Source organism: Phalacrocorax aristotelis, chromosome 3 (assembly GCF_949628215.1).
Source record: "Phalacrocorax aristotelis chromosome 3, bGulAri2.1, whole genome shotgun sequence".
Lineage (NCBI taxonomy): Eukaryota > Metazoa > Chordata > Aves > Suliformes > Phalacrocoracidae > Phalacrocorax > Phalacrocorax aristotelis.
In genome coordinates this window covers 17,274,934-17,302,449 of record NC_134278.1, presented here as the reverse complement: position 1 = coordinate 17,302,449, position 27,516 = coordinate 17,274,934, and the positions used below count along the sequence as shown (strand labels likewise).

General features: G+C 37.4%; 1 protein-coding gene across 2 annotated transcripts in view; it reads left to right on the top strand.

The window, feature by feature from the left end:
• TAF1B (TATA-box binding protein associated factor, RNA polymerase I subunit B) overlaps positions 1-27,516 on the top strand; it is a 50,770-nt gene that overhangs the window by 7,579 nt on the left and 15,675 nt on the right. For both annotated transcript variants that reach the window (XM_075086839.1, XM_075086840.1), the window contains exons 7-8: positions 1,302-1,458; positions 8,013-8,112. In XM_075086839.1, coding sequence (XP_074942940.1) covers positions 1,302-1,458; positions 8,013-8,112 — 257 coding nt within the window. The remainder of the gene's footprint in view (positions 1-1,301; positions 1,459-8,012; positions 8,113-27,516) is intronic.

The following is a 27,516-nucleotide window of genomic DNA, read 5'->3' as shown; positions in this document are numbered from 1 at the left end:
TCTTAGTCTGTACTGGGTGTACGTTTGAGCCGGTTCTTTTAACCTGTTACTGTGCCCCTAGTGCTACCAGCCGCCGTTTGAGGAGCCGGTAGGTGGCATCAAAGACCGGTTCTGGCTCAGGAACACACCCTTTGCGTGTCTGTCTTCATATTGCCTGTCAGTGGGCACTGGACCTCTACCGCTGACCGCTGTCACCTTACAGGCTTGGCTATCACCTGCTAGCCGCACCACGGAGCTGCCAAGCTCTCTGAAGTTTTAAACTGTTTTTTGCAGGCTGCTTGCCATGGCCCTGCAGGTCCCATCTGGGGAGCTGTGGATCCAGCCCTCTCTGTTCCTGTCTAAACAGGTGAACAGTCTGTGGGGAAACATAGTGAGAAAATCTCTACAGATTTGATGCTGACGTTTTGTGCTGGTGTGCTTTAAATACAAAACATTTTAATTTGTCCAGCTGGGTCATGATATAGGGAAGAGAGGCTTTTCTTCTTCTCTTCCTCCTTCCCTTAACCCCCAGATTTCACAGCTGAAAAGGTTCCTAACTCATAAATCGCTCTCCTAAATTAAGTTTCTCATTGCTGCTTCTCTTAGTTTTCAGTGATTAATCTCAGTAAGGAAGTAAGGAGGTTTGGTTGTATGATACTGGTTGTTTTTTTCCCCCAACCAAGGTGGTTTCTTTTTCATTGAATTTAGATGTGTTTTAAAAGAATACTTATGTTTCTACAGTTAGGGATGATGGCAGATGGATATATACCTTAACCTCAGTAAAAATTCTGCACTGTAAATCACATTTGCATTAAAGTTCTGACTGTGCTGAATTTTAAAGCTCTGTGTTTTAATCCCCAACTCTGAGGCACTGATTTAGGTTCGTCAAATTTTCCTTTGTTTCCCCACTGTCCCTCATCTCTCAAATGGAAAATCATATTTCCAGCTCGTAAGTACTCTTAGTTATATTTTGTATAGGAGTTAATGTCCTTCTAGAACTCCATGTTTAATTGTAGTTCCCAACAAAAGGTCGGTTTTGGTGGATACCAGAGTGAATTTGTCTCTTCATATCAACCAGTGTCTTAGTCGAGTGAAGTAGCAGTTTATGAAACAAGTTGTCATCTCATGTCACTGTAGATAGAGTTAAGCTGTTTAATAGAAGAATACACAAACTATCAAACTACTCAAAGTAATGATTTCAAATGTTACTAGTTGCTGAACAAGGGTCCTTGTATGTTCCTTTATCTCATTTTCTGTATGCCATGGACTGTGTGCATATCAAATCTCTTTTTTTTCTTTTCTGTTTTTAACATAAACCCAAGAAAGCACCTCCGTGTGCTCTGGATCGGTAGATGGTAGCTTCTATTTCATGAAGAACCGAAAGGAGAAACTGAGGATGACAATGCCAATGACCCTTTCATTTTGTTACATGGCATTACTCTGGTTGAGGGAACCAATGACGTTATCTGATCTCTTAAGGTATGAATAGTCCCTAGTGGAATATTTGTTGCTTTTATAAAGAATACATTTTTTAAAAGTTACATCTCTACTATTGCACTCTTACTAATTCGCTCAGTAATAGTGAAAAGTTGTCTATATTTAGTTGTCATATCTTTTCTTTGATGTAACAATTTGTGCTGCTGCTTTTGGAGAACGTTCTCCTCTGTTGCTTGCAATGAAACTCAAAGATCTGTAAGGGAGAAGATTTTGGAGCTAAAGTTTTTTATCCTTCTCCTTCAAAATTTCTTAAGAATCACTGGAGGTGTGTATGGTCACACTTTTGCTATTTTTGCTGTTGTCAGCATGCCAGAATTAAATGAGTAAACATTCTCTGGGGCTTACATCAGTGTCATCATACAAACAATACCAGCAGTATATAGTGATCTGAAAGGTGGCGAAGTAGCTTCATGCAGTGGAGTTGGGCACAGATATTAATATAGGAAATCCTTTTTTTTTGTCTTAATATCTTTGTATTTGTAATTATCAGAGTTCAGAATCATACAGCTTATAATATAGTAGAAATAAAATGTTCTAATAATAGGGCTTGATGCTAAACGGAGACTGTCAGACTATTGCTGACAATGCAGTTTCCTCCTCTCTCCTACCACAAAGCTATGAACACAGTCCTCATTTACTTAAGGAATGAAAAATAATTCAACTTTTCTTGTTAGCAATGAATATGTTAAATCAGGCCCAAATAGTTTAAATTCAGGGATTCTTAGATTTTCCGTGGCAAAACCTTTTGTATACTGATCCTACTTTTTAACAAGTGTTGAAATACTAGGTATTTCTAAAAAGATGGGGGGGAAAATGCTGCTTTACTAAAATTTAAGGAACAGAAGGACTCAAGTAACTGTGCATTGGCAATTCAAATTGCAAACTTGGACAAAATAAAGGAAAAACTGATTCAAAATTCAATCGATACAGTAGATTTTAGTTCTTTAATTTTTATTTTTCAAATATATAACCTGTGAGGTAAAAGGCAAGGTGATGAGTACCTCATCCTCCACCTGTGGTGCATATAACTGGTATTGTTGCTGAAAGTGTGATGAATGCAAGGGCAGTTTACCCCAGAGCCTGATCGTCCCTCATGGCCTCTTCTTGCCTGGACTGCCAACTTCCACCTGCAGTCTTCTAGCTTTGTACAGCTTTCTGAGAAGGGTGGGTGTTGAAGAGTGCTCTTTTGCAGGTACATCTAAAAAAGGGGAGGTTTGTATGTCTCAAAGTACAGTAGTTAATACTAACTAATTTATTTCTGTGCTAAACAATGTTTAACCTTTTGATTTACCTTTAGGGGGTGGCTGTTGCCTTCATTGATCAGAATTGCACAAACCACTGCATATTTGCATAACTGGATGTGCTGTCGTTGCATAAAAGATGCTTGTAAAACATTCAGCACTATGCCACAGTATTCAGAATTCAATACCAGAAGTGTTTGTTGAGTGGATTAAGAAACAGTAGAACTCAAAAGTAGTTTTCAATATCAAGATTTATTACTGACTAGCCTCTTCCTAAGGAAATTCTGTAGGAATCAGAACTACTGTAGTGTACTCTTATTTTCTGATCATTGACAAAAATACAATGTAAAGTCCTGTCTGATAATCCAAGTAGTAAATTACAATTACTGGGACAGAGCAAATGGTTCACAGTAAAGAATTCTTGCTTAGCCCATCCTCTCCAAACGGAGAGAAAAATGAATTGTTAAGTGAATAATTAAATATCTGTTCTTGGGTTACTGTATCTTGGAAACTGTTTCTGGAAAGCATGTGGGTTCATATGAGGCAAATACGTCCTCACAAGTTCCTGTCTTGGTATGACGGTGTGGTTTTAAAAAAAACCAAACTATGAAAGTCAACTGCTAAGAGGAAATGTAGATTGTGGTGTTTGCATATTAATGGTATATTGCTGTATTTGGCACTTTAAAAATTGAGGACTGCAGAAAAGATCCATGACAATAATTCAGAACCTGGAGAACATCCTTTGTACTGAGATCCTTAAGAGCTGAGCACATTTGCTTGAAAGGATTTAAAGGAAATATGAAAACAGCAAAAAAAAAAAGCTGGAAAAGGAGAGAAGAAAAATCAAGTACCAAATATAGCACAGAAAGGCATAATCAGAACCTAATAATTGGAAACTGAAAGAAGATGATTTGAATGAGAAGATATCACTTAATTAGATACAATTTATGGATTTAATACTTTTAACAGTGGGTAAATCAAAATGATTCAGTGATTTTAGCACTGAACATATAAACTGAATGAAATGCAGAAAGTGATGTTTAAAAGGCTTTCATTTGTGTTGCAAACTTTTACAGTGATACGATAGTTATATAAGACGGTAATTACATTATCATGCGTCCCTCCCTACCCTTAAGGTCTTTGGCTTTAACAAGTTTGATGAAGAAGGGGAAAGAATTTTAAATTGCATGAACTGCCATAAAATTCAGTTTTCTAACTTCTGAATATTTAAGTTTAAAAAAATCAGACAGTGTCAACATTTTTGCATGCATTAAGATACACAGATCAAAATAGCAACAGAAAGAGATGAAAACTATGCAGAGAAAACATTAAATATTCAGCATTACCCTTCAAATCTTTATAGGCAAATTGTTTTATTTAAACCATCTGAATTACAGTTGTACTTAGAGTTCTGCCTTGTTTTCTCCCTACCCTGAAGTCAGCTGACTACCTCTCCTCCCTTGTGATACATGCTTAGGCACCATGGTAGGGCAATCTGCCAGCTTTTAAAGGATTTACGACACCAAAAATGTACATCTCCTAGCTACTTGACACACTTAGCAGAAAACCAGTACAATTACCTCCTCTCACAGGGATATTTTGGTTTGAAAATAACGTTTTTATCAACCTTCTACTCAAGTCTATGCAACACATTAAATCTTTTTCCATTGTGAATAATCTCACAATACTCCCTATGCTGTGTATTATTTATCTAAATAATAAAATTGTTGGCTTGTGGAAAAGGTTTCAAGATGCTAGACTTCGAGATTCTGAGAACGAATGCCTTTCAAAAGAGGTCATACCTAGCTGTGCTGGCAAGGCTAAACTTGTCATCAGTTTGTGGCATTACTGTGTGGCTTTAACAGATGCATCATTTCCTCGTAGCATGCAGAGGACCTAGGATATTTTTCGTACTTAGACCTTCTAATGTATGATGCTGCTGTAATTAAAAGAACATGGACTGTGCGCTGCATTTGCCAGTCAGGTTTTCAAGCGCTCCACTGATACAGTTGTAGTCTTACAAGCGTTTTGATTATCTGTCTGTTAAATATAGGCTTTGAAACTGTTCTGAAGTGCTAGTCCAAATTTGGGCTCTTGGAGTAAGTGTTAAAAACCTGAATCATCAGCACATTGTATTCCTAACAGGGCATTGACGCTGTTTCATGTATTTTTAGAACGTAAAAACAACTCTCAACCTAAGTGTGGAGAGCATTCTTTTGTATGGAGACAGTAATTTCAAGCTAGTAAAGATGGTATTATTTTTTCAGCAGTTGTAATGCTTTGACTTGGTACGGCCAAAGTAGTGGAAACGTTTTAAGGGAGAGGAAAAAAAAATTGATGGACATTGCTGGTCTTTTGCAGTGTAAGGATGTGGTTCCAGCATCTGTTTAAGGTGATCCAAGTTTCTCTTGCTGTGGTCCTGCTCTTTCTCTTGCTCTGGGTGCTAGCATTCATCTGGTTTATGGTATCCTAGTTGAAAGAAGTAGATCTGCAGAAAACTAATTTTGCAAAAGAAAGCTTCACTGGACATTTTAGTGCAAATTAATTTGCTTCACTGCAGTCTCTTTCCACCCTGTGCTGGCAATAATGTTCCTGCAGTCAGCTGAGTCTGGAAATCTGTCTGGTTGAAATCAGACCCTGGAAAACAAAAGACTAGTTCTCAATCTAATCCTCTGTCTGAGAAGTCACACAAGTGCTTTTGTCAGCAGGGAGGAGTGTGTGGCAGAGGACTGAAGGGGGGGTGGGATTTCCCATTTCAGAGGCAGCAAGCTGTTAGGGTGGTTTGGCTGCAATCACCACTATGCCACACCCGAAGGGAGGTCTTGATTGTCCTCTTCCAGCTGTTACTGGAACCTCCTGTGCTGGCTCAGGAGGTTGCTGCTCTCAGTGTCTTGGTACCAGCTCTTCAGATCTGACAGCTAATTGTGTGATTGTGCCTTAACACGTTGTCAGCCAAGGCTTATCGTCTGCTGAGCCAGTAATGGATCACTGTTGCTGAAAGAGCAAGGTCTTGCTTCCCTTTCTACTTTCCTCCTGCCTGTGTGATATATCTCCTTCTCTCTGCCAACTCTCATGCTTATTGGAGCCATCTGTGAACCTCCTCAGTTCATTAAATGATGGGAAACAAACCTTTCTTACCATAGGGGATGGGTAGTTTTCTGTTGTTGAGAGTTACATTTGTGAAGAGGATGCTGAGTGACAGGAGCACACAGCCAGACCAGGAGGAGGGAAGTATGACTAGTTATGTTGAGCTTTTAGGTTAGCTCTCTCCGTTTTGTGAAACCATCCCTCAAGTTTAAGGTCTTCAATTTAGTGCAGCTGACCTTGAATAAAATGAGCTAAGGAGCTGTTGTGCAGGCTGCTCAGCAGATCAGGCGGGACGGCAAGGCAAGCTACTGGTGCTGGGTTTGGATGATAACCTCACTGAGTACGTAGACCAGTGGACACCTCCACTCATGGTGGGAGAATGCTATTTACACTGGTTGAGGAAACCTACTTGAAATTTCGTTAGCAAAATGTACATCACACAATTTGATTAGAAAGGATTGTGCAGCAGCTTTTACCTCTTGATTTGAAAGACTAATACGCAGAGCTTCAGGAAAAAAAGTATTGGGCAATGTGATTTTTCAGAAATCATTATAAATGATGGGTTAATTCTAACTGAGATAATTTTTATTAAGAAATGCACTTTTCATTTTATTCCTGGTTTGAATTTTTTAAATTAAACTGAAAATTCAGTTAATGTTTAAAAAATTAGGATGCAACCGTAAACTTTGCAGTAATTAGCCTTAAATAGAACTTTAGTCAACTTCAACAGATATACGCTACATAACTTGCAAAAAAGTGATGATTAGGGCACTGGACTGGGAGAGCGAAGGTGAGCTTGTGAATTGCTGTAGGCTGAGGAGGGAGGTGAATCCTCCTCAACAGCGGCTGCACTGTCTCTGAAGACATTGTTCTACCTTAGTTTTGTTTGTTGGGTTTTTTTTTTTGGTGGTTTTTTTTTTTTTTTTTTTTTCTCCAGACACATTTTGAACGAAAGTGGCAGATTACTGTGCTTTAGGAGGAACTCAGTGTTTCAGGTTGTGGTATTGGATCCAACTAGCAATTGAAGTGCTTAGGTACTGCCCTGCATTGGGAGCAGATGCAGAGCCCAGCCTTGCAACCACTGTAGGAACCCAGGAAGGACTTGTAGCGTTCGTAGACCAAGAAGTTACTAATCTATGTAGCATGATCCGAGAGGTACGGTGTAGATAACACAGCTGGCAGGAAGGAAAGCTGTTTTCAAAACTCTGATATTATTTAAAGAATGGGGTCTTCTCTGTTTGGAATGTTAACTTATTCCAGTTCTGTGCACTGTTTTAACAGGATTGTTTTGGAGGAGACAGGAAAGCAGTTCTAGCTTAGGGCTCTGGGAGACCACTAGTATGCTTTAATAGGGAATGAGGGTAATGGCTATTCCCTTGTGAGGATCCATGCTTGTTCAGTGCTTGCTTTGCCTGGTGTGAATGTCAGCTAAGATGTTAGACAAGAGCAGGCCTTTGGTGTGGTGGTGCCTTTGTATTGGTTAAGTCCCATCTCTTATATATCTATATATCTAGAGAGATATGAAAAAGTCAAGAAAAATCCCAAATAATACTGTCAACCACTTACAAAAGCCAGTTTTTAAACAAAAAAATGCATTATTTGGATGTGAATAAATAATAAATTATTTTGTATTTATTAGTATACAAAATAATTTCTATTCATACCTGAATACTTTTTTTAAAAAAAATCAGAATACTGATGTAATTAACGGGGTTTCAGTGCTGTGTGTCTGCTCATCATTCTGTGACTTTCCTCCCTGCCTCATTACCTGACTCAAAGTCCTCCAGCAGAAAGTATGTATTTTAAAAGTAAAATTTACTTAAGGCTTTAGAATTTTGGAAAAAAAAAATCCATACCATTCAAAGGAGGCTTAAAACAGTTTCAGAAATGCAGTAGCTGAAGAAAGTCCCAAACAAACTCCATATAAGTGTGTTGATTGTAAGCTTACTGCCATAACATTATTATTGGTCAGTCACATGTCACATTGGTCAGTCACTGAGCTTGAACTTAAAGGCCTGTTAAATGGTGGAACTGGTTTTTGTCGTATGGAGCATTTAGGGGTGTGTAACTTAAGATAGAATTGCTTAGGCAGTATAATACTGATGTTATTTCAAATGAGAAGTTGATTTGCATATTAATTTTAGAATAAGCATATGCATTTGTCATAGTAAATACCATTTTGATTTGGTCTTCATTTTTTTTATGCAGGTTTGTTGTTGAAGGTCATATTCCATATTTGAATGTTTTTCAGCATTTTCCAGAGAAGATGAAATTATGTGGACTTGATCTTAAGATCTTTTGCGTAGAGGTAATTTTTGTCTTAAAGGGAAAGATTAAAAAAAAAAAAAAACATCAAAAAGCTAGTTATCTTGTGGTATTTTAATTTTTTTAGTCACTGTACTAGTAAATTGATTACATCTATTCTTATGTTTTAGAGTTTGTTTCACATTATTGGAGCCTGTGCAGAAACCAGAGTACTCAGAGTGCTTTAATCTTTAACCAGTTTTATTAAGCTGATTACCTAAGTTAAAAAAAATCAGTAAGTACTTGTGGAGAAAAAGGTATTCAGAACTGCTTTTAGAACACTTAGAAATAGGATTTGACTGCATGTCTACTGGCAATATATTAGCCTTTTTGGTGCTTATTTAAAATATCTCTTGAGTTTGTTTGTAATTCCATATTCTTTTCATAAAATATGGTTTAGATGCTATCTCTTGTTCTGTTTCTTGATGTACTGGTTGAAATATATCAAACCTAAAATCTACATAAGGGGTTACGGCCCTTTCAGAAGGTGAATAGTGATGGACAGTCTTGAGTAAATTTCCCTTATTTAAGGTTATTATATATCGTGGTAACAATTGTCCATTGGTGTTTCTGTTTCAGGTAAAAAAGTTTATTATTTTTGCAGTGTGCAAATAAAATTTTAGCTTTTAAGAGCAGAAAGCAGCAGTTCTGCTAACAGGAAAAGCTAGGTTTTGGTCTGCTAAAAGGTGTTTGCAGCCCAAGTCCTCAGTGATGATGTTGCGAGTAATGTTACTGTTCTCCAATATGTAGCTTATATTCAGCAGGTCATGAGTTGTTCAGAAGTTAATCCGTAGCATTTTTTTTATAGCCCTGCTATCCTGTATGGATAAAAAATAATTATGACCTCAACTTTTAAAAGTCAGGAGATAAATTTAATATAAAACCTCTTGATTTTTTTTCTTAGATCTTTCCTTAATAGAAAAGATACATCAGGTTGAAATGTGGGTGTAAACTTTTGTTTTTTAATTCTCAGTCTCTCTCTCCTTCTTTGTCTCCATCCTTTAGGGGTGTTCTTGACTCTCTAAAAATGGTTACATAGAACTTGTATTCTGGCCTGACTAGATAATACCTCCCCCGTCCTAAAAATCACACAGAAACAATTTTTGTATGAATTGCAGCTGTAAAACTTGTACCATGCTTCAAAGTGGGAGATCTGGTTTGCAGACTGATGATGACAATTACCCTTGGAGGATCCTACTGCTTTATTTTGAGATAGAGCTGTTTCTGGCATGCAGGATGATCTGATTCCAATTCTGAAGGTGATTTTATCAGTCCCTATTAGCTTGCTTTCTCCCAGAGCTGTCAGTTTGGATTATTCTACTGTCCCTCCATAAGCACACTTCCACTATGGAATGTAGCATGTTCTGATGTGGGAGTGGGACTTCACAACTTGAGAGCCACAAACTGGTCAATTCAAACTCATTCCAGCTTTTATATAAACAGGAAGTCTAGTCACTTCATCCTCTGTCTTAAACACTTAGATACCATATATGCACTTTCCATTTCTCAAAAACTGGGGCGAAAAAACCAAATCTGATTTTTTTGTTACTATTGCTTATGATAAGGCTATATCTAGTGTGGTCTGCTATTTAGCTTACAGGAAATTGCTGATCTAAAAGCTGAATTTGTGTAACTTTTGACTCCCATCTTGCTTGTCTGTGATACTGACACCTGCAACCCTCGCTTCCAATAAGTACATAAGTATATAAGTAGATAGACATACTAATCAAGTAATCTCTTAACTTAGTTTTCGTTGAGATACATAGGTAGAGTTCTGTAGGTTTCCTGTACAGTTTGTTTTCTATCCACTCCAGTATTATTGTGGCTTCCTCTTTCTAGGAATATCTGCTCCCTACTTTACCTTCAACATACCTTTAGTAATGCAGCTTCATGTTTATTTAGTTTTAACACTTTTGACTGCATCATTGGGCTGATAATTTAAAAAACCTTACTAGCTGCTTCCTACATCTTGTGTTTCAGAACTGATCTTGCTGCTAATTGCAGCACTGAGATTACCAATAGTTTACTGTATCTAATTTTGACATCTGAGTTTTGAGAAATTCAAGAGATGAGGTTATTGTCCTGGAGCAGGAAGTCAGATTGTATAATACTCCATCCTGAAAACACAGCCTGCATTCTTTTCTCTTTGGTGTTCTGTATATAATATTCTATAGACAATTATCTTCAAAACCTTTATGGGATTATGACTTAATAACCAGGCAGGTAAGATGCTCTAATGCCATTATTTGTTGTGCTTCAAGTCTGGTGAATGTAAGCTGCAAACATGTTCAAAAATCTTGATAACTGTCAGGACTATTCAGTAGGTCTCCTTTTTATTTTGAACAGATTTTTAGTACATTTAATTGTGTCCTGTGCTAATTCCCTGAAGCCCAAATTTGAATCAATAAGTAGTTATGTCATAGTAGCTTGAAGGATTTGAAGCCATACGAAGTATCATTTTATTAGTTAAGTACAGATGAAGCCTAGCTTGATAAGGCTTTTCTTATATAGAAACATTCTCAGGGGCTTAAACTTGGGGGTTTTTTCAGTAACAGTTTCCCAGATACCCAAAAGATACTGAATTTGTACAAGGTTGAAGTTGTTATAGCTTTTAAAAAATAAATGCAACAGTTATTACAAGGTGAGTCACATCTTCTTTCTGGGTAGTGGCGTGTGTTCGTGTACATGCACAAGGGTTGGTTTTTTTTTATTGCCTCAGCATTTAGTAGTAGTATTTCATAAGCAAGGAATGTGACTGGTCTCAGGCTTTCCAGCTGATGAACTTCTGTGCTGTTTAATACTGGAATGGAGTCCATATCACTGACAATTTTTCCCTGTCCTGCATATAATTTAGCAATTAGAGGTGATTGCAGCATCTGTCATACAAGGAGAGGCTGAGCGCGCTGGGATTTTTATCTGTGAGAAGACAAAGCTGGGGACGGATTTCAGTAATGTGTATTAACACCTGATGGGAAGGAGTGGGAATGGAGTCAGACTGTTGTCTTGGTGGTACGCGGTGGAAGGGCAGGAGTCAACGAGCACAAACTGAAATACAGGAAGTTCCATTTAAACATAGAACGATTTAATTGTAAGCATGGTTGAATGCTGGAGCAGGCTGCCCTGAACCACTGTGGAGTCCGCATCTTTGGAGTTGCACAAAACCTGACTGGAAACAATCCTGAGCAACTTGCTGTAGTTAACCCTCCTTTGAGCAGAGGTGTTGGACTCAACAATCACCAGAGATCTCTTCCAACCTCAAGTATGTTATGATTCAAATGGTATAGTATGGCTTGTATTCAATTTCACATTTTCAGTGTGGGTGGCAGATAAGCCCTTCACAGTTTAGTAATGGAACAGCTAATAAGAAGGGCATAATTCTTCATTCTGCCCAAACTGAACTTTAAAATACCTTCCACAAAGGTTATAGTGTCTGGACACCTCTGTCTAGAAGTCTGGGAGCTCTGGGCATAATCACCTCATAAATAGAGAGAAAAGGACCCTCCACCTCTTCGTATCATCTTTATTATGATGCGTAACTGTTAGACACATGTCAGGTCCTAGCTGGAGATAATTACTACCTCACAAAGTACCCCTGGAGTATTTATGAAGGATAAAAGTACTTTATAAAATACATTTGTGTATACTGTGTTGTTTATCTTCCAAATGTGTTTATCTTTCTGTTGCTCCAAGTCTCTTCTCTAAGCCTTCACTTCATTAGCCATCCTATTTATCTCTTCCTCTATTAAAATCATGTGTATGTTAGAAGTTAGCCTTTGGTAAATGGGTTTTACCTAAATGCACAATCAGAGGGTTCACAGGGCAAACAGCAGCAGTAGTAGGATGCTCTTGCTTGCCTCTTAGATCAGAAGTTCTAAGTTCCCAATACAAGAGAAGAAAAGTAAGATTTCCTCTTGCTCTACAAAATTTCATTTTTCTAAAACAACTATTCTTATTCCATTAGATTAAAACCTTTTAAGGCATCAAGAAAAAGATACATAAGTTTTGGGTTTTGTTCTGTGCAGGAGATCAAGGGGATTTTTTTCTTGCTATTTGCAGTTTGTTTAACTACAGTAAATCCCTGCTGATCTTGAGGCTTGTGACAGTAGCGAACATGTCCTCGACGAGCACAGTCATCTTCTCTCTTTTAGGTGGAAGTCATCTTTATTTCCTTTTTAATGCAGAGAATATCTATTTCTTTAAAAGCCTGCTAGTGTAGGAATTAAAACGAATCTGGAGATTAGTAGTATGCATAAAGTTCTGTGGGTAATTTGCTTTCAGCTTGTTTTATTTTTACTGATAGCATCTGTCCTCCAGTGGAGTTACACACTAATTTCCTCTTCCATTTCTGCTTGAAGTAGGGATACATCCTTAAGATACACATCCTCTATTTTGCTTTTAGGGTTTTATCTTTATCCTCATATAAAATCGATTAAGGCATCCCTTTTCTCTTGAGCTAGCAACAATTTGTCCTTGCTATAGATCTGGTTTTCCTTACGTTTTTGACTGAGGACTGTATACCTGATTATCTTTTATGTAATTATTTTGTTTGTGGTTTAAAGTTGGTTCTGCTTTGCTGTCTCAAGTTTACCTTTACCTTTCTTTACTTTTTATAAACTCATTACTTTTTGGTGTATTTTACCATTAATGCATTGTAGATTGATTTTTTTTTTTTAAATGTCAAAAAATAATTTTTCGTTTTGATTCTCACATGCTTATCACACACATGCAAACTTAAATGTGTGTGTGTATATATATATAGGTAAGCAGGTCACTCCTATGGCAACATGATTGAAGTACTGAAGATAACAAACACGTCACTTTGGAGTATGTGCTGTGTGGAACAGAATAGGTATAGTCTCATAAATAAAAAAGTCTTGGATCCTGTTGTTCTGAAGAGCTTCAGGAATGGTTGTTTTTTTTTAGATGCACAAGTATCTGGACTTGGCAAGGAGTCCAATGTTTGTCTTCAGTGAAGTTTCCTTCCTTCAATCTCCAACTTTAAAATATCTCCTTTTTTCCTAAACTTATTAAGAATCTGGATTTTCTTCTATGGGATGGGGGCAGGCTAGGAGAAAGTTGAACTTGGTAAGCTAGATGAATTCTGTTTAGAAATTGTCTACCAACCTGCTCTTGAAGACAAAAGGAATAGGTATTTACCTGATTATCCTTGCTACTATTTCTGCCCTGGAGTGGGGTCATGGAACAGCTTCTCTCTATGAGCCTTTCCCTTCTTTTTTTTTTTTTTTCCTCCTGTCTCTTTTTTTGCTTTTTTAATCTTAGATGGAAGTAGTTGCACAATTCCAAGTCTGTCTGAAACCTTCTGTATTCTGAAAGGGCCACTAGATGCTTCAGTGTTGACAGACTTTTCTTGATATACCTTGCTGTCTAGGAACCTGTATCTTGAAATGGTTCCTTTTTTGTTTTAAGATTTAATTCAATTCCTCTCTGTCTTCCTCTGTGTGTTTTCTTTTTTGGTTTTGGGTTTGGTTTTTTTTTATAATCCACTGAGTATTGCTGCCTATAACAAAAAAAGTACTTATTTAGACAGCTTTGTCCTTGCAACAGAGGAAAATTAATATTCAGGTTACTTTTTGGTTGTCTTAGTATGCATTATTATTTTTTCATTTCCTTTTACACATCCTACATTCAACTTATCCATATTAACAGAAGCACTGTTTAATTGGAATTCTGCTCTAATTCACCTGTTTCCATCCCTACATGTCTTGATTCTAAATAACTCCTAGTGTTACTCTTCAGGTTTTTCCATGATACAGAAATGCTTTCTGAACTTCCAGCTGAGAGGGATGTGAGCATCTTCCTTACCTTTGCCTGTGGAAAATTCTTGAATGCATCTTGGTAAAGTGGCAGCAATATATCAGGCTTGTCAGAAATTAGTGTTGTGGACAAGAGGAGAAGAATCATGGAACTCAAAAGCACGTGTCAGGATTTTCTCCCACCTAACTGAAAGGCTTCTTGTTTTTCTTCTCCTGGCTATCTTCTTTCTTTCAGGCTTATCTTTCTGCATAAAAATTATGTCTGTTTTTGTCTGTCAGATTAGGCCAGTAGTTCTGAGCAGCTTTGTGTTCAGTCTGATAAGGGTTTTAATTCGTGCTCTGTTATGAACTGATGTTAACTTTGATCGGAAAAGGAAGAATTTGAAAAGAAATATTTGCTGCCTTAAGAAACGTTCTAATTCATCTAGGGAATTCCTTTTCCTTAAGGTAACCTGTGATAGGTGTTGAAGTAGGTACCATAATGTATCTATAAAGTAGACTGGAAAACTTTAGCTCTTTTGAGAATGTGCCACTTCAGTGAGGAGTGTTTATTCTGTATGATGTTTTGGATTTATTTTATTTTAGTTGGAGTAGTATATGTACCTTGCATGCATGTGTGCACACAAACCCTCCCTAGCTTGAATTATTAAATTTATTTCCTCTTTTATTTGGGAATGAAAGGCTTGCTTTAAACACTGAGAAACAATCATTCTCTACGCTGTCAGTAAATATTCCAATTCTTTGCTTGCTTCTCTTACTGTATCCTATAGCTTCTATTTTCTTTTTGTTCTTTTCTTCTGTTTTTCTTTACTTTTTTTTTTTTTAAGTCTTCGTTGATTTTATTCCTGGCAGCACTTTTGTATCCATATTGCCCTGCCACTAATCCTTCTGCCACCCATCCTTCGATGTCAGCTTCAGTCAAATCTCACTTCTGCTGCGGATTTGAGAGATCTGATTTCTGAGATTAATTTGCCAAGATTTTCCTCAAGTATCAAGGATGCTTCTGTTCTGCTCCTTTGTTCTGCTTTGCTTTCCAGCAGAGCAGCTCTTGAGTTTTGAGTACATTTATAAGTTACAGTCTTTCAGTGAGACTTTTGTGGTAATTTTCTTTATTTGGGTCCCCTTTTACTATCCCATAACAAAGAAAAAAGGGATTTTTTTGGAGCAGCAACACCAGTAGATTGTGCTGTCTTCCTTGTGGCAGCTGGAGCTTCAGTCATCTCTCTCCTTTCCTGACCTTATGAAGGTTGCTTGACTGACAGGATATTTTTAGCTTCCATTTTTCCCATTGCCATTGTATTATTTTGTTGAGGATCTGTGCCAAGCTAATCATTCTAGAGTTCCTGAATCTCTCCTTTAACATTTTTTTAAAATACTGCATATTAATGTGGAAAGTCCTTTGATGTTTAGAATTTCTTAAGATTATTTAAAAACATTTGTGTTTCAGAGAGCTCCTTAGTTATTTCCTTGAAGCTTCTTGTGTGTAAATTATCTGGGCCTCTCCTTTGTAAAATACTCAGTTTTATCAGATACTGGTTTGCTTTTTTGCAGACATAATTTTTTTCTTCTTTACATATGATTTTAACAAGATGGAATCGTATGCTTTTTCCAGCTGTAGAAAAATTTTGCTTTTTCTTCCTATTTGTTTCATGACTTACCCATTTACCTGTGGCATTGAAGTTCAAGGTTTTTGTTTTTTGGTTGGTTTGTGATTTGTTTGTTTTTTTTTTTTTTCCCTTTTAGTTTCTCTGCTGCTTAGATATTCTGCAATGAAACAAGAGGTAAAGGTGACTAAGCTATATAGTGCTGTTTCTTGCCTTTTTTTTTATCCCGGGGTTGTCCACGAGCACTATGCAGTCAAGTCCCCCCTCTGCTTCAAAAGGGGAATCTTTTCGTTGTGGTTTTCCCTTTATCCCATTATCCCACAGTAAAAAGAGGGATATGACAGACCTGTCTGGGAGTGTAGTGACCTTCCAGGACTGTATGTGGAGAGCTCTAAAGCGTGTGCTTTCATATCTAGCAGCTACAGATTTTTGTATCATTTGCTGTCCTACTTGAGAACAAGGTTTAATCTCAGGACCTATATCCTTGTGTAGTACTACCTACACATGTAGTGCTTGTAACCTGCAGACTTGTCTTCCAGGTTAAAAATGATGATGTAATATTAATAATTTACATTACAATATGATTAACTGTTGCTGAGTTTTACTATGGCAAGAAGGTTAAAGATATTGAACCTCAGATGTAGCCCCTCTTTCTGATTTCTCTTTGTTACAGGCGACATTACAGTTGGAATACAGTTATTAATGCTTGCGCTGTATAAACATTTTGTGCCTTGTGACCATCTAACAACTCAGTTACTCGGTAAAAACTGGTTTGAATTAAATGGGGATGTGCCACAAAAATGTATTTGAATCAATTCAGCATTGTTTAAGCATAGTAAAAGTCATTTTGTTTTGTAAATTTAGCTGACAAGTTTAAGTAGTTTAAGACGCCTCCTGATTTTGATTTCCCTGTGAATGTTGGGGGCAGAAGAACTGTCAGGTAGCCTGGAGGAAAACATAAAATTAGAGGGTTTCTCATGGATTAAGAAGATTGCTCAATATTTTGATAATTACCTACTGTATACAACCAAAACTAGGACTTGGTTGTAGTCTTCAGCTTTCAAGGCTAATGGCTCATTTTTAGAATAATTTGGTATTAAATCCTCATTAATTTCTAATAATCTTTGCAGGTTGTTATAAAGTGTGAGGGAGGGTCATGCAATTTATTCTGCTAGGATTGGTTGAATAATTTGGCTATGTTCTGACCAGGAGTAGCATCAGTACTAGGTTTCTTAAAACCTAGTTCTTTGAGTATACAGTACTGAATAATACATGAAAACTGTCTGTCACTTCTGTATCTAAGCGTATTACTTGGTGTATTCACATTGGAAACACCTGTTTGCATTTTCTTGTTAGATACTTTGAGCTGCTTCTGTTTTGTTTCCTGCAGTCGGAAGCATATCACAAATTGATAAAATATTTTACTGTGTTTGAAGTGCCTAAACTTAGACAGATAGGATCTTTCTTGGGAGGCTTTGAAAAGTAGCTACGTCTCTCACTGAGAAAATTTTCATTAGATAACTTAATGTAGATACTGAAGAAGGATAGATAGAGATTAGCAGAGGGACTGTTATTAGAGTGTTGATGCTTCTCTCTTCTTGCCTACGCTCCACTCTTTTCCTGGAGGGCTGGGCAAGCTCGTAGAGTTTGCATGCTGCTTTTCACTCACGGTGGTGATTCTTCCCGCCTTGCACCAAGAACAAAGCCTAAGTACTTTTTCATCACTCTTTCAAATACAGAAAAAATTAGTATCTTCTCACATAATAGATGAATAGTGAGCTTTACACAGCACTTTATACTGTGTGGTGAGCACAGGAAAGAGTGAGGTCTGTATTCAAACCATGAGCTGCTCAGGGAAGAGCACAATGTCTGTGAGGACGTTACTTGGGGATGGCTGTAGAGCACACTGCTCATATCTGCCCTTCTGTGTACACAGAGCTAGGGGCTAGATATTTTGGGTAAACTCTAGTGGTGGCATAAGATTATATGAAGTTGTAATATTGACCACTGAAGATCCTTAGAAATCTCACCACGACTGTTTTTAGCATCGCTACAAATATAAGTATTTGTCCTGCTCTTCAGGCTAATGCCTCTTTCAGGTTGGCTGTTACTGTTCCTTGGTTTATACCCTAAATTGGATGCAATGTGATGGAGTGCTTTTATACAGCAAAATGGTATTTCATTCTTCGTGATTGTTTTATATCAAAGATGCTATTTATGGAACTATAATTTAATCAGCTTAAAAGCAGATGGATTAGCATTTGCTTTATTACAGAGTTTGGGTATGTGAATAGAAGTTTATAAAGTTGACAGTATTTCTTAAGCGCTCATGTTTCTTTAGTTGTGGGTGTGGATTTAGTCTCCTAATTATAGTACTCTTCTAGGAGGGGCAGATGAAGTGAATCACTGTTCTAGGGGTTTACGTTTTTGTCCCACTGTCTAAGGAGGATTGGAATTCCTCTGTATACTTTTGAATTCTGAATATTGCATGAGGTCAATGTACTGAAATTCTTACTGTGGAAATAAATGTTTTATACCATCTGGTGACTGCTTTGGTATTGCTAATTTGATAGGTGACAACAATGCATTCTCTAAACTGACATTACTGTTTTGAATGCTGATAAGTTAAATCATTTTCTTTCCTGAAGATAGTTTTTATAATAAAATGGTGTGCTGGCCATTTTTGATGAGTAAAATCTTGTAGGAAAAAGTAAAATACATGTCACTGATGCAGGGAGTTTAAAACCACCTATGCTTCAGAAGTAATTTTTAAAGAACAACGATAATTTTAAACAAAAAAAAAACCAGTGTAAACAAAAATATACCTACAAGTTGCTTAGCCTTCATCATTCTATTCAGTCGTGTTTTTTCACTTTTGTTCACTTCTTTCTTGGTAAAATTCTTAATCCTATGTTTTGAGCCGTTTGGAACGAGTCTTGAAAAAATGCTGCTTCCTTAATCGGATTTATTGGGGAAAAAAGAAGAACAAAAAAAAGGCAAACCCGCCCCATTCTGCATTTACCAAAATACGTAATTTCTGAGCCTTACAGTTATGAGCATACAGATAGAGCAAATACAGTTTGAACTGTCTCAAATTTTCTTCCTGTTCAACAGTTGACTTTAAAAAAAAAAAAAAATCTTGACTCAGTTTTGAGAAAACAGTAGTAAGTAAAGAAAAATTGAGTGGGAATGAGACCTTAAAAGACAGATACCATGCAAGTTTTGGGTTTTTTTGCATGGCATCATTACAGTGGGTAAGCATTACACATTAGTTTTTGGTTTTCCTTAAAAAAAGGTTATAATTCATTGACCCATGAGCGTCTGTTAAAACACACAGATAAACCTTTTTTTTTTCCACCAATGTCTGTTTTGTGTCCAAGCACACCCATGATATCAATCAACAGATTTGTCCATGCTATTATGTTAAATAGGCAGAGATTTTATTTTTTAAAAAGTAAATTTTGTAGTGTTCTCTGAAAGGTTCTGTTATCAGTGCTATTATGTTCATGTACTAGCCTTAATTTAAATATCTGCGTGAAATTAATTATAAGTGTTTTGTAATCCCTTCATGATGCTGTTTTTGAACATGCCGTTGTTGTAGCCCAGCTACATTGGAGTTATTTTCTAATAACTCCTGATTTCTAGTAAAGAAATGGAGATCAACTTTATGTTAATGTATAAATGTATCATGCACCCATATTTTAAGTACTTCATGGAATTCTGGTTGGGTTTTTTGCTTTTCTTACCCTCCCTCTTCTCAAAGTCATAGAAGACCCAAGAGGTACAGAGAGGCACAACAAGGATCATGAAAGGTAGGGACAGTTTCCTACAAGAAGTGATTAACTTTATCTACTTACCTTTCAACCTAAAGAAGAGGTGACTTAGGAGGAAGATGGGGTGATAGTTTGTAGAATGTGTGTAGGAAGCAACTGTTCAATGTCTCTTCCAATACAAGGACTGGCAGGTGTCAGAAATGTTGCTGGTCTGCAGGTTCAGAATCAAATGGCAGGAAATGCTGCATTTTGTGGGTAACTGGTGAAACTCCTCACGGTATGATGTTAGAAGGGCCAGATAATGACTGGACAAATGCCACAAAAGAAAAAGTATCTGGAACTAAAAAATGCAGAGATCTCACTGCTACTCAGCCACAAACAGTGTGAAGCTGGACAGATACTTGGTAAAGTGTCGTGGCTTCCTTGGTTCCTAAACTCCTCCCTACACATCTGGCTTGCTTGCTGCTGGATGCAAGGCTAAATAGAACTTTTTGGATTGATGTGGTACAGCCACTTTTTTTTTGTTGTTCTGGGATTTCAGTTAGGGTTTCCCTTTGTGGTTTTTGTGATCTGGGGAGACTTTTTTTTTTTAAGATCATAAAACTTCATTTTTCATTAACTAGTTATCTCGCAACTCTTTAAGTCATAGTTCAAGCCTGCAGTTACGTGAACTAAATGCCGTCCTTTAAAGTTTCATATTTAGAGATCTGGGGATGTATCTTATTCAACTTGAAAAATGTTGAGGAATGATTAAATGGAAAAAGTATGCAAAATTATTGCTTAAAAGGGTTATCTCTAGCCTATGGCAAAGAATCCTAAGCAATGACAACTACAGTTTTCTTAAAAACTGCTTTTTGAAAAAGGGTTTACATGCTTGTATTTTTAGCGAACCTTTGGTTTGCTTTGGTTGAGGAACTAAAGAAATTGCTTGTTTAAAAACTCAAAATGTAAAATTTCTTACTGTTGAGTAGTAGTGCTAATCCCAATGCCAGGAGGAAGAAGGAACGCTTGCAAGAAGTCTGGCCTAGAAACATGGCAAGAGCAGAAATGTGAAAAGCCATGTAAGAGTAAATAAATTCTAGGTCATGGGGGAGCCATCGTGGAATGGCAGAGGTGGCAGCTTAAGGGTTTTTGCACATTACCCGTAATATTTCTAAACAGCCTTTAGTTCTGCGCAATTTTTCTTGGCCCTAAAAGTAAGCACAGGTCTTGGATTTGTGAGTAGATCAAGCTAATACCATCTTCTTTTCATGTCTTTGTATAGCGATTATGGTTTTAAAGTTAAGCATATGGAATTTAGGAATTACTGGAATGAATTTGCTTTTACCCGAGACTGATGTATAAGTGTGCTAGGGTGTAGTCATTAATCATTTCATCTCATATTGTTTCTAAACCAAGACAGCGTCTTAGTTTAGCATGCAAAAAATAATGAGCTGCTCCGCTTATCTTTTCCTTTTCTTCACATAATGTGCGAGTTTAAGCCTGCTGTAGTGCATGCTGTCTGGAGCCAGCACAGTTGCAGAATATTTGGTTCTTTCTCTTCTTTTGATGCTGGTCATTCTCCCTTGTCATGCAACAGTGCCTTCAGCTGCCTGGTGGCTGTTCCTCTGGGGCCAGGCCGGGCTCTTAGGGGTGGTGGTGTGCTGCTCTGTCACAAGGTGGAAAACTGGGACAAAGAGACCTGCCTGAGGCAACGGGGTGGGTTTGTGGCACCATCGTGAGGAAACCTGAAGATTTCCTAAATCCTGTAAAGTTGTCCCTGTATTTAATTCTTTTTTTCACATTGGCTTTTCAAAAGGATTTTGTATCACCATCTGCTACTGGCTAATACCCATGTCTTCAAGTAATCACACAGCTCATAGCAAACTGCTGCTGTTTCGATTGTCTCACTCCAGGTGTTGGTGGATTGCATATTTATATTTTAGTTTCTGATTCAAACAAAGTAATTCCTACACTAAATCTATCTATTAATAAACTCATTAATGCAGTCAAAACGTTTGCTCTGTTCTCTCCCAGTGTTCGGGCTGGAATGACAATGGTTTTTTGCTTCCCTGGAAAGCGTATACACCAGACTGGCTTTTAGACGCATTCCTCTGTTTGCTGAGTTCCTTTTCTAAAAACATTAGAGGTCTGATGTGTAAGATCCTCTTTTCCTGACTAAAATTTGGATAAGCTTAATTGCCGTATGATTTATTTTGTTTTCTTTTAGTGGTAGCTATTTAAAGGATTGAAATTGTCAGAAGCCTGTCATTCCTGTTTATTTAAAAAAAGTCTTCTAAGAGGTATAAAATTCTAGCAATACAAATTCTGCAAATCAGCTGTGCTGCTTTTACTTTCCAAAACAAGCAGCAATTTCTGCTTTGGTCTGCTGGTGTTTGGAGATACCTTGTAATCTTAGTTTTGTTGGGGGTGGGTGTCCTTTTCTATCTGTGGGATTTTTTTTTCTTTCTAACTCTCTGGGTTGTTTTTTGGTTTTGTTTTTTTTTTCCTTCAGTTTAACAGGTGCGTGCAGTACTTCTTCAGGACAGAAAGTAGTACAGAATGAAAAGAAACAAGGGTGAGGCTTTTATTTGAAAGAAAAAAAAAAAGAGCTGAGGAGGAAGTTCACTGCTGAAAGGGTTATTGTAATCAAGTTTATCATGGGAGCTTGGTGTTGTGTAACTGAAACTCTAGCTTGTCCATACCTGTCTTAAAGCATTACTTAATGAAGAAAGAAAACAAACCTACCAAAATATTTATGAAATTCAATAAAATTTGTTCTCAAACTCTTAAATTTCAATACATCATGACAGTTCAGCTCCGTATTGGATTACTCTCTTAGAAAGACTAAATTTTTTAGAAAGGTGATATTCATCAGAGTTAGCTTGTGAGCATGATCAGGCTAACACTCAAGCACATGTCTCTGGTTTAATAATATTGAAACTCATTTATTCAAAAACCACTTTAGCCAGGAATCATGTAATCTACAAGATATCTTCCTCTGAAAGTAGCATATTAAAAGGTCTGCCATGCATCCAACAAAATTTTTTTTTTTTCTTTCTAGTAAAGGAGTACATCTGTGCTGGATGTTACTGTTGAGTTAGCTTTTCCTCTGTCTGTGGGTTGCTGGCTCATCCACATGCGATTTTGAATTCTTCATTAAAAACTGCCTGTGTCAGTTGAATGCAGTCTAATATCCTAGCACAGGTAGATTTTTTTTTTACCTCTCAAAAATGCGTGAGCATTGTTTACTAAGTCATCTTCTAAAATTAATCTTTTTTTCTCTACAAAGATCCTTCTCATTTCCTCTGCAGCAATGATCAGGAATAATTTGGGATGTTAAGATGTAGTAGCTGTTTCAGCTGAGACAGTTACCAAAGGAGAGAACAAGACAGAGGCTGACAGTGTGACGACTTCCATGATTTTCAAATGGTATCTTCTTTTTTTTCCAATTCCCCTCCTGCCCACCCATTTGTTGCCAGGCAGATAGTCTGGGCAACGTGTTTGCCTGGCTTCAAGACGGACAATTGATTTTATTACCTTGTGTTAACCTTTCAGTTATCCTTTCTGCTTGATGAGAGGCTTGTAAAGCAGCAACTATAAGTGTGTTCTTGGTCTCTATGTTTTTTCTAGTGGAACATGATGTGTATTTCTTAGCAGTTATTTAAATGGAGTTGTAGCAGTTTCATCCGTCTTTGTTCTTTTTGTCATTTGGGTTGGTTTCAATAATTCCAGGCACACCCTCTCTCTGTTACATCAGCATTTGTATGTGATTCATGGATATCAGGGTTTGAAGACATTTATCTGCTCATTTAGTCCACATAAAAATGGCTGCACTGAGTCAGACTCAAGGTTCATTGAATCTGGCCGCCTGTTTCTTCTGATAGTGACCTCGGAAAGGGCGTACGAGCAGGGTGCAGTGGCTCTCCCCACTATACTTTCATACTTCTCTCCACTATACTTTCACACGTGCCAGCAATTCACAAGCCTGGGACATTTCTACACAGCAGTGGTAACAGTTATAATGCCCAGCCTTTACATTGCATGAGTCTTTTCTGCATACCCTGCTCTCTGGCAAAGAAGGCATACATGAAAAATTTAGCTTTAGACTACACTGAATCTAACTGTGCAACAGGGTTGACTACATTACTTTTGCTGTCTAACCTAGCTGGGGAAAAAAGTATTAGTGAGTGCCGCTTATTTTTTAAAGTTTGTATTCATAATAGAACATAGTGCTAAAGCACATTTAATTTGTGTGTGATGGCTGTTGGATTAGTTTGATGCTGTTCCAGGTGGGATGGTGATGGTCCCTGAGAGGTGGACAGAGGTCAGGCAAGGGGGGGAAAAATGTTCTTTAAAAAAATATACATTAGCCAGATTTATTGGTGTGTGTTTGTATGGGAGGTCACCAGACTGTGTACTGTTAGAGTACACACAAAACATGAAAAAATAAAAATCTTTGGTAATCTAGGAGTTTGGCCTAGCCGATGACGTTAAGGATGCAGGATGTGACGATTGGCTCACAAGCTCATTTCATTCTATTTTAAATACTAATTTGGGCATAAATTTCACAGCTGATCCACTTATTGTCTTTTACTGTCAATTCTTTCATGAAACCTGCATGCACTGCGGCTGGCATCATCCCACATCTGGTCGTCTGCTGCATAAGCCTGATATATCTGAACCAGTTGAGCAGCAGAAGTAAAGTGAGGTGAACCAGGCTCCACGGAGCACTCAACTACTGTGGCCATTGTTGGTACTTAATTTTACCTTACGTAATTGTAAAGCTGGTTTGGGTTCCTGGCAATGTGTGTTTCAATGCAGGCTATATTCAAAGATGTTTACGCACATTAGGGCATCCACTTGATTTATTACTTTTCCAATAAATATATTTTGGTTTATGAACGCATCTTGCTTTATGCAAGGATTGAACCAAAATTCTGGATTGTCTTGCAAAAACCCCTTCACCAACCCTCTGAACTTTGATGTTTTCCAAATCTTCAGGTTAAATTGCTTTTCCTGAGAAGTTTGGTATACTCTCCTGCAGACTTGGTCATCTTAAAAATGATGAAGACTTGCTGGTTTTTAGATAATTCCAAGTGTATCCAAACTCTAAATGTCAAAGATTCCCAGAGACCTACAAAAAGCCAATAATGAAAAAGTGAAGTTGGACTGTATTAGGTTCCAGTATTAGGCGATTCTTTTAATGGCCATTTAGGAGAGATTGCTGCTGAACATGAACAGCACAGGTGAAGGCAGAGCTGTAGAGAATGCGCAGGCATGGGAAGAAAGGGTTCTTGGGGTGGAAATTCACAGGTAGAAGGATGATGAGGAAGGGAACTGAACAGAAGAGGAAGATGGAAGGGGAAAAACATAAAAAGGAGAATTTGAAACAACTCTTTAATTCATTCTTTTCAGAAAGGATAGAACATAATCACAATAAAATAAAATGAACTGTGAATATGTAAGTAATGGCCACTGGATATTGTCCTGATACAGGAGAAGGAAACGGCCTATACAGTCATCTAAGAAGAGAGTCAGTCAGACCACATTTAAAGCAAGAAGCTATGGAGCCCGCAAATGAATCTAGAAAGCCAGCCAGTGCAGACTGTTTTCTACTTGTTGATCAGCAACATTCTGATATTGTTCAAACAAGTTGGAGAAGCTGCAATCTTGGCTTACCCAAAACAATTACCTGTTACTGTGATCTGATTATTATGCTAATGGTTTGGCTCATCTGATTCTGAAAACCAGCTTGTTCTTTTCTAATACAGGTGAAAAAATCCATGTAATTTTCAAAGATAAAGCCAACCGATTTAAATAGTCTAATGAATATTTATCATCATGAAAATCTTGTTCTAGACACTTCTTCACCAGCTCAACAGTGTGTATTTTGTCCTCCTATGCTCAGTTGAGGGGGGGCGGTGGGGAGGGGAATAAAAAAAATATTCTCAAGTAGTAGTAATCTTTCCTATTGCTTTCTGGAGAAGACCAGAAGTTACTGTATTTGTCATGTGTGGGAATAAGATATAAAGACTTTAAAGGCAAAAGAGTTAAGAATTGTTCTTGGTAATCTCTGTACCCCATCCGGACAAGTTATAGACTCTGTCAGTGTTGTTGATCAGTCTTGAAGAAATCCCAGCTTGTGAAACAGCTGAAAAGACTGGCAGGTGGCATAACTTTAGAAGAGTTTTCTCTCAGTCTTCCTGAAATTATTAAGTGCCCTCAAGGGTTTGTAACTGAGTTTTATACATGGAGTGGTTCCTGGGTTCTCAAAACAAGGTGAGAGCTCAGTAACACCACATGCTGATGGACAGGGGAGTTGACCTAATATTTAGCACAGAAATACAACTTGAAAATCTGTAATGTAATATTTTTCAATTTTTGATTGGATAAGTGAAAGTTGTACTCGGAGAGCATGTGGCGTATGATCTAACACTGTCCCCTCTTGTCCAAGTACACCTCCCTTAGGGTTTAATCACAGGATGCTGGAGGCAGGGTTTTTTCACCTGAAGGAGGGAGGCCCCAGCTCTAGATCATGCTTTCCTAGTTGATCTCCTGGTTGACTTTCAGTGCAACTTGTTCTATCAGGTTCCTTTCTTCTGGCAGAGATACATAGCTGGGTAGAAGGTGAAACTTTAATTTTAAGGCTGCTTGTTTGCTGCATCTGGAATTTGGGTGTTCTTTCCGTTTTAACTCTTCCAATACGTATGAAGCTTTGCAGAATAAGATATTTACTATATGAACTCGCAGATCTTTCAGAATTAAACAGAGTATGAACAGGGTATATAATGACCGATGAAAATTATCAGTGCTTGATTACTGAAGCACTCTACGGTCTCCGCAGTCCTCAACCTTTCAGCCTTCAGCCCTTTGTTATGATGTGTCCTGAGGTGTGATATTGCATTGGATTCAGCTTACGCTTGCAGTTTACAGTTCAAGAGATTACCGCTTACTCCTGGAAGCATGATGTTCGGTTCAACTTGCATCGTTATGACTCAGCGCTGTGTTGTAGACACATGAGTACTACAGTGAATGCTTTTGAGCTTAGGGGGTCAAGCGCTGGAAAGTAGCAATTGATTTGATTGATCTTTATGGTGGATTAGTGTGCCTACTGCATGTCCAGTTGTATTTACATCTCTTTATGAACACACATAAAACCAATTTTTGTCTGTTAACATCCTTTCTAAAATAAGCCAAATAATAGCTCTTGGCATTAATTTTTATTTGTAGTTTTTATACCACTTGTTTGCTCTTCGAAAAACAAAAAAATGTGTTAGTTGCAATTGTAAAGCAAAGAGTGTTTTTTAACCATTTTGAAAAAGAATCGAATTGCCTTCTCTAAATTGCAAACAAAAGCTTTGAAGCAAGTCTGCTGGGCTTGAGGAGGAAGGGAATGATTCACTAGTACCTAGGATAGGAAAGCTGTCTCCTTAGCCTGATGCAGTGAGAGAAGCTCAGGTGTAGGTGCCTACCTTGAGCCCTCCAATTAAGAGCTATATTTGTTGAAGTACCTCTGTGTTAAGTTAGACTGTTCAGATAACTTCATGGGCAATAGGTTAATGTTTGAGAATGAAAATGCTTCAAATGACTGAATTCCTGTGTCTTAATTTGTTTTCATCTGTGATATATTATTAAGAAGCTACTAATTCAACTGCTTTTCATTAAAGGGAAAAATGTATTTTCTTTATATCTAATTAGGAATAGTATTTATGTGATGCTTTTATTTGAATTCTGTGGGATTTTAATTTTTTTCTAAATACACTCAGGAGACATTACATATGATCCATGTTTTGTTCCAGATTGTTTTGGTATTCAATTTACCACTGCTTTTTAAAAGGAATGGAAAGTACTGTGAGTCTGTAGAAGTCTGGTAATGCGTGTTTTTCTTGTTTCTCAGGATAGTCCTGTAGCAGTCTAAGCCAATTTTTAACACTGTTTGGAAAATATAATGAACATGATACAACTTCCTAACTGTTACAAAAAGTTGCATGTGTAATAGTGAGTGACAGCAGAATTATTCATTTGCTTAAGCATGTGCTCCTGCAGTTAAGCAAGTCTGAACTGCCATCTGAGGGGAGATCATTTAAAGAATGAAAAGGAAATGTTGGCAATCATTCAAAACAATAAAATTTGAGCATTGGCTGCACAGCCTATATTGAAATAGATGAAACCAAATGATTGAATAAAAATGCATTATTTCAGTCTTACTGGTGTTGTAAACATGACTTCTCTGGTTTTAATCTGATCTAGAAAAACCAGAAGCCTGAATTCACTC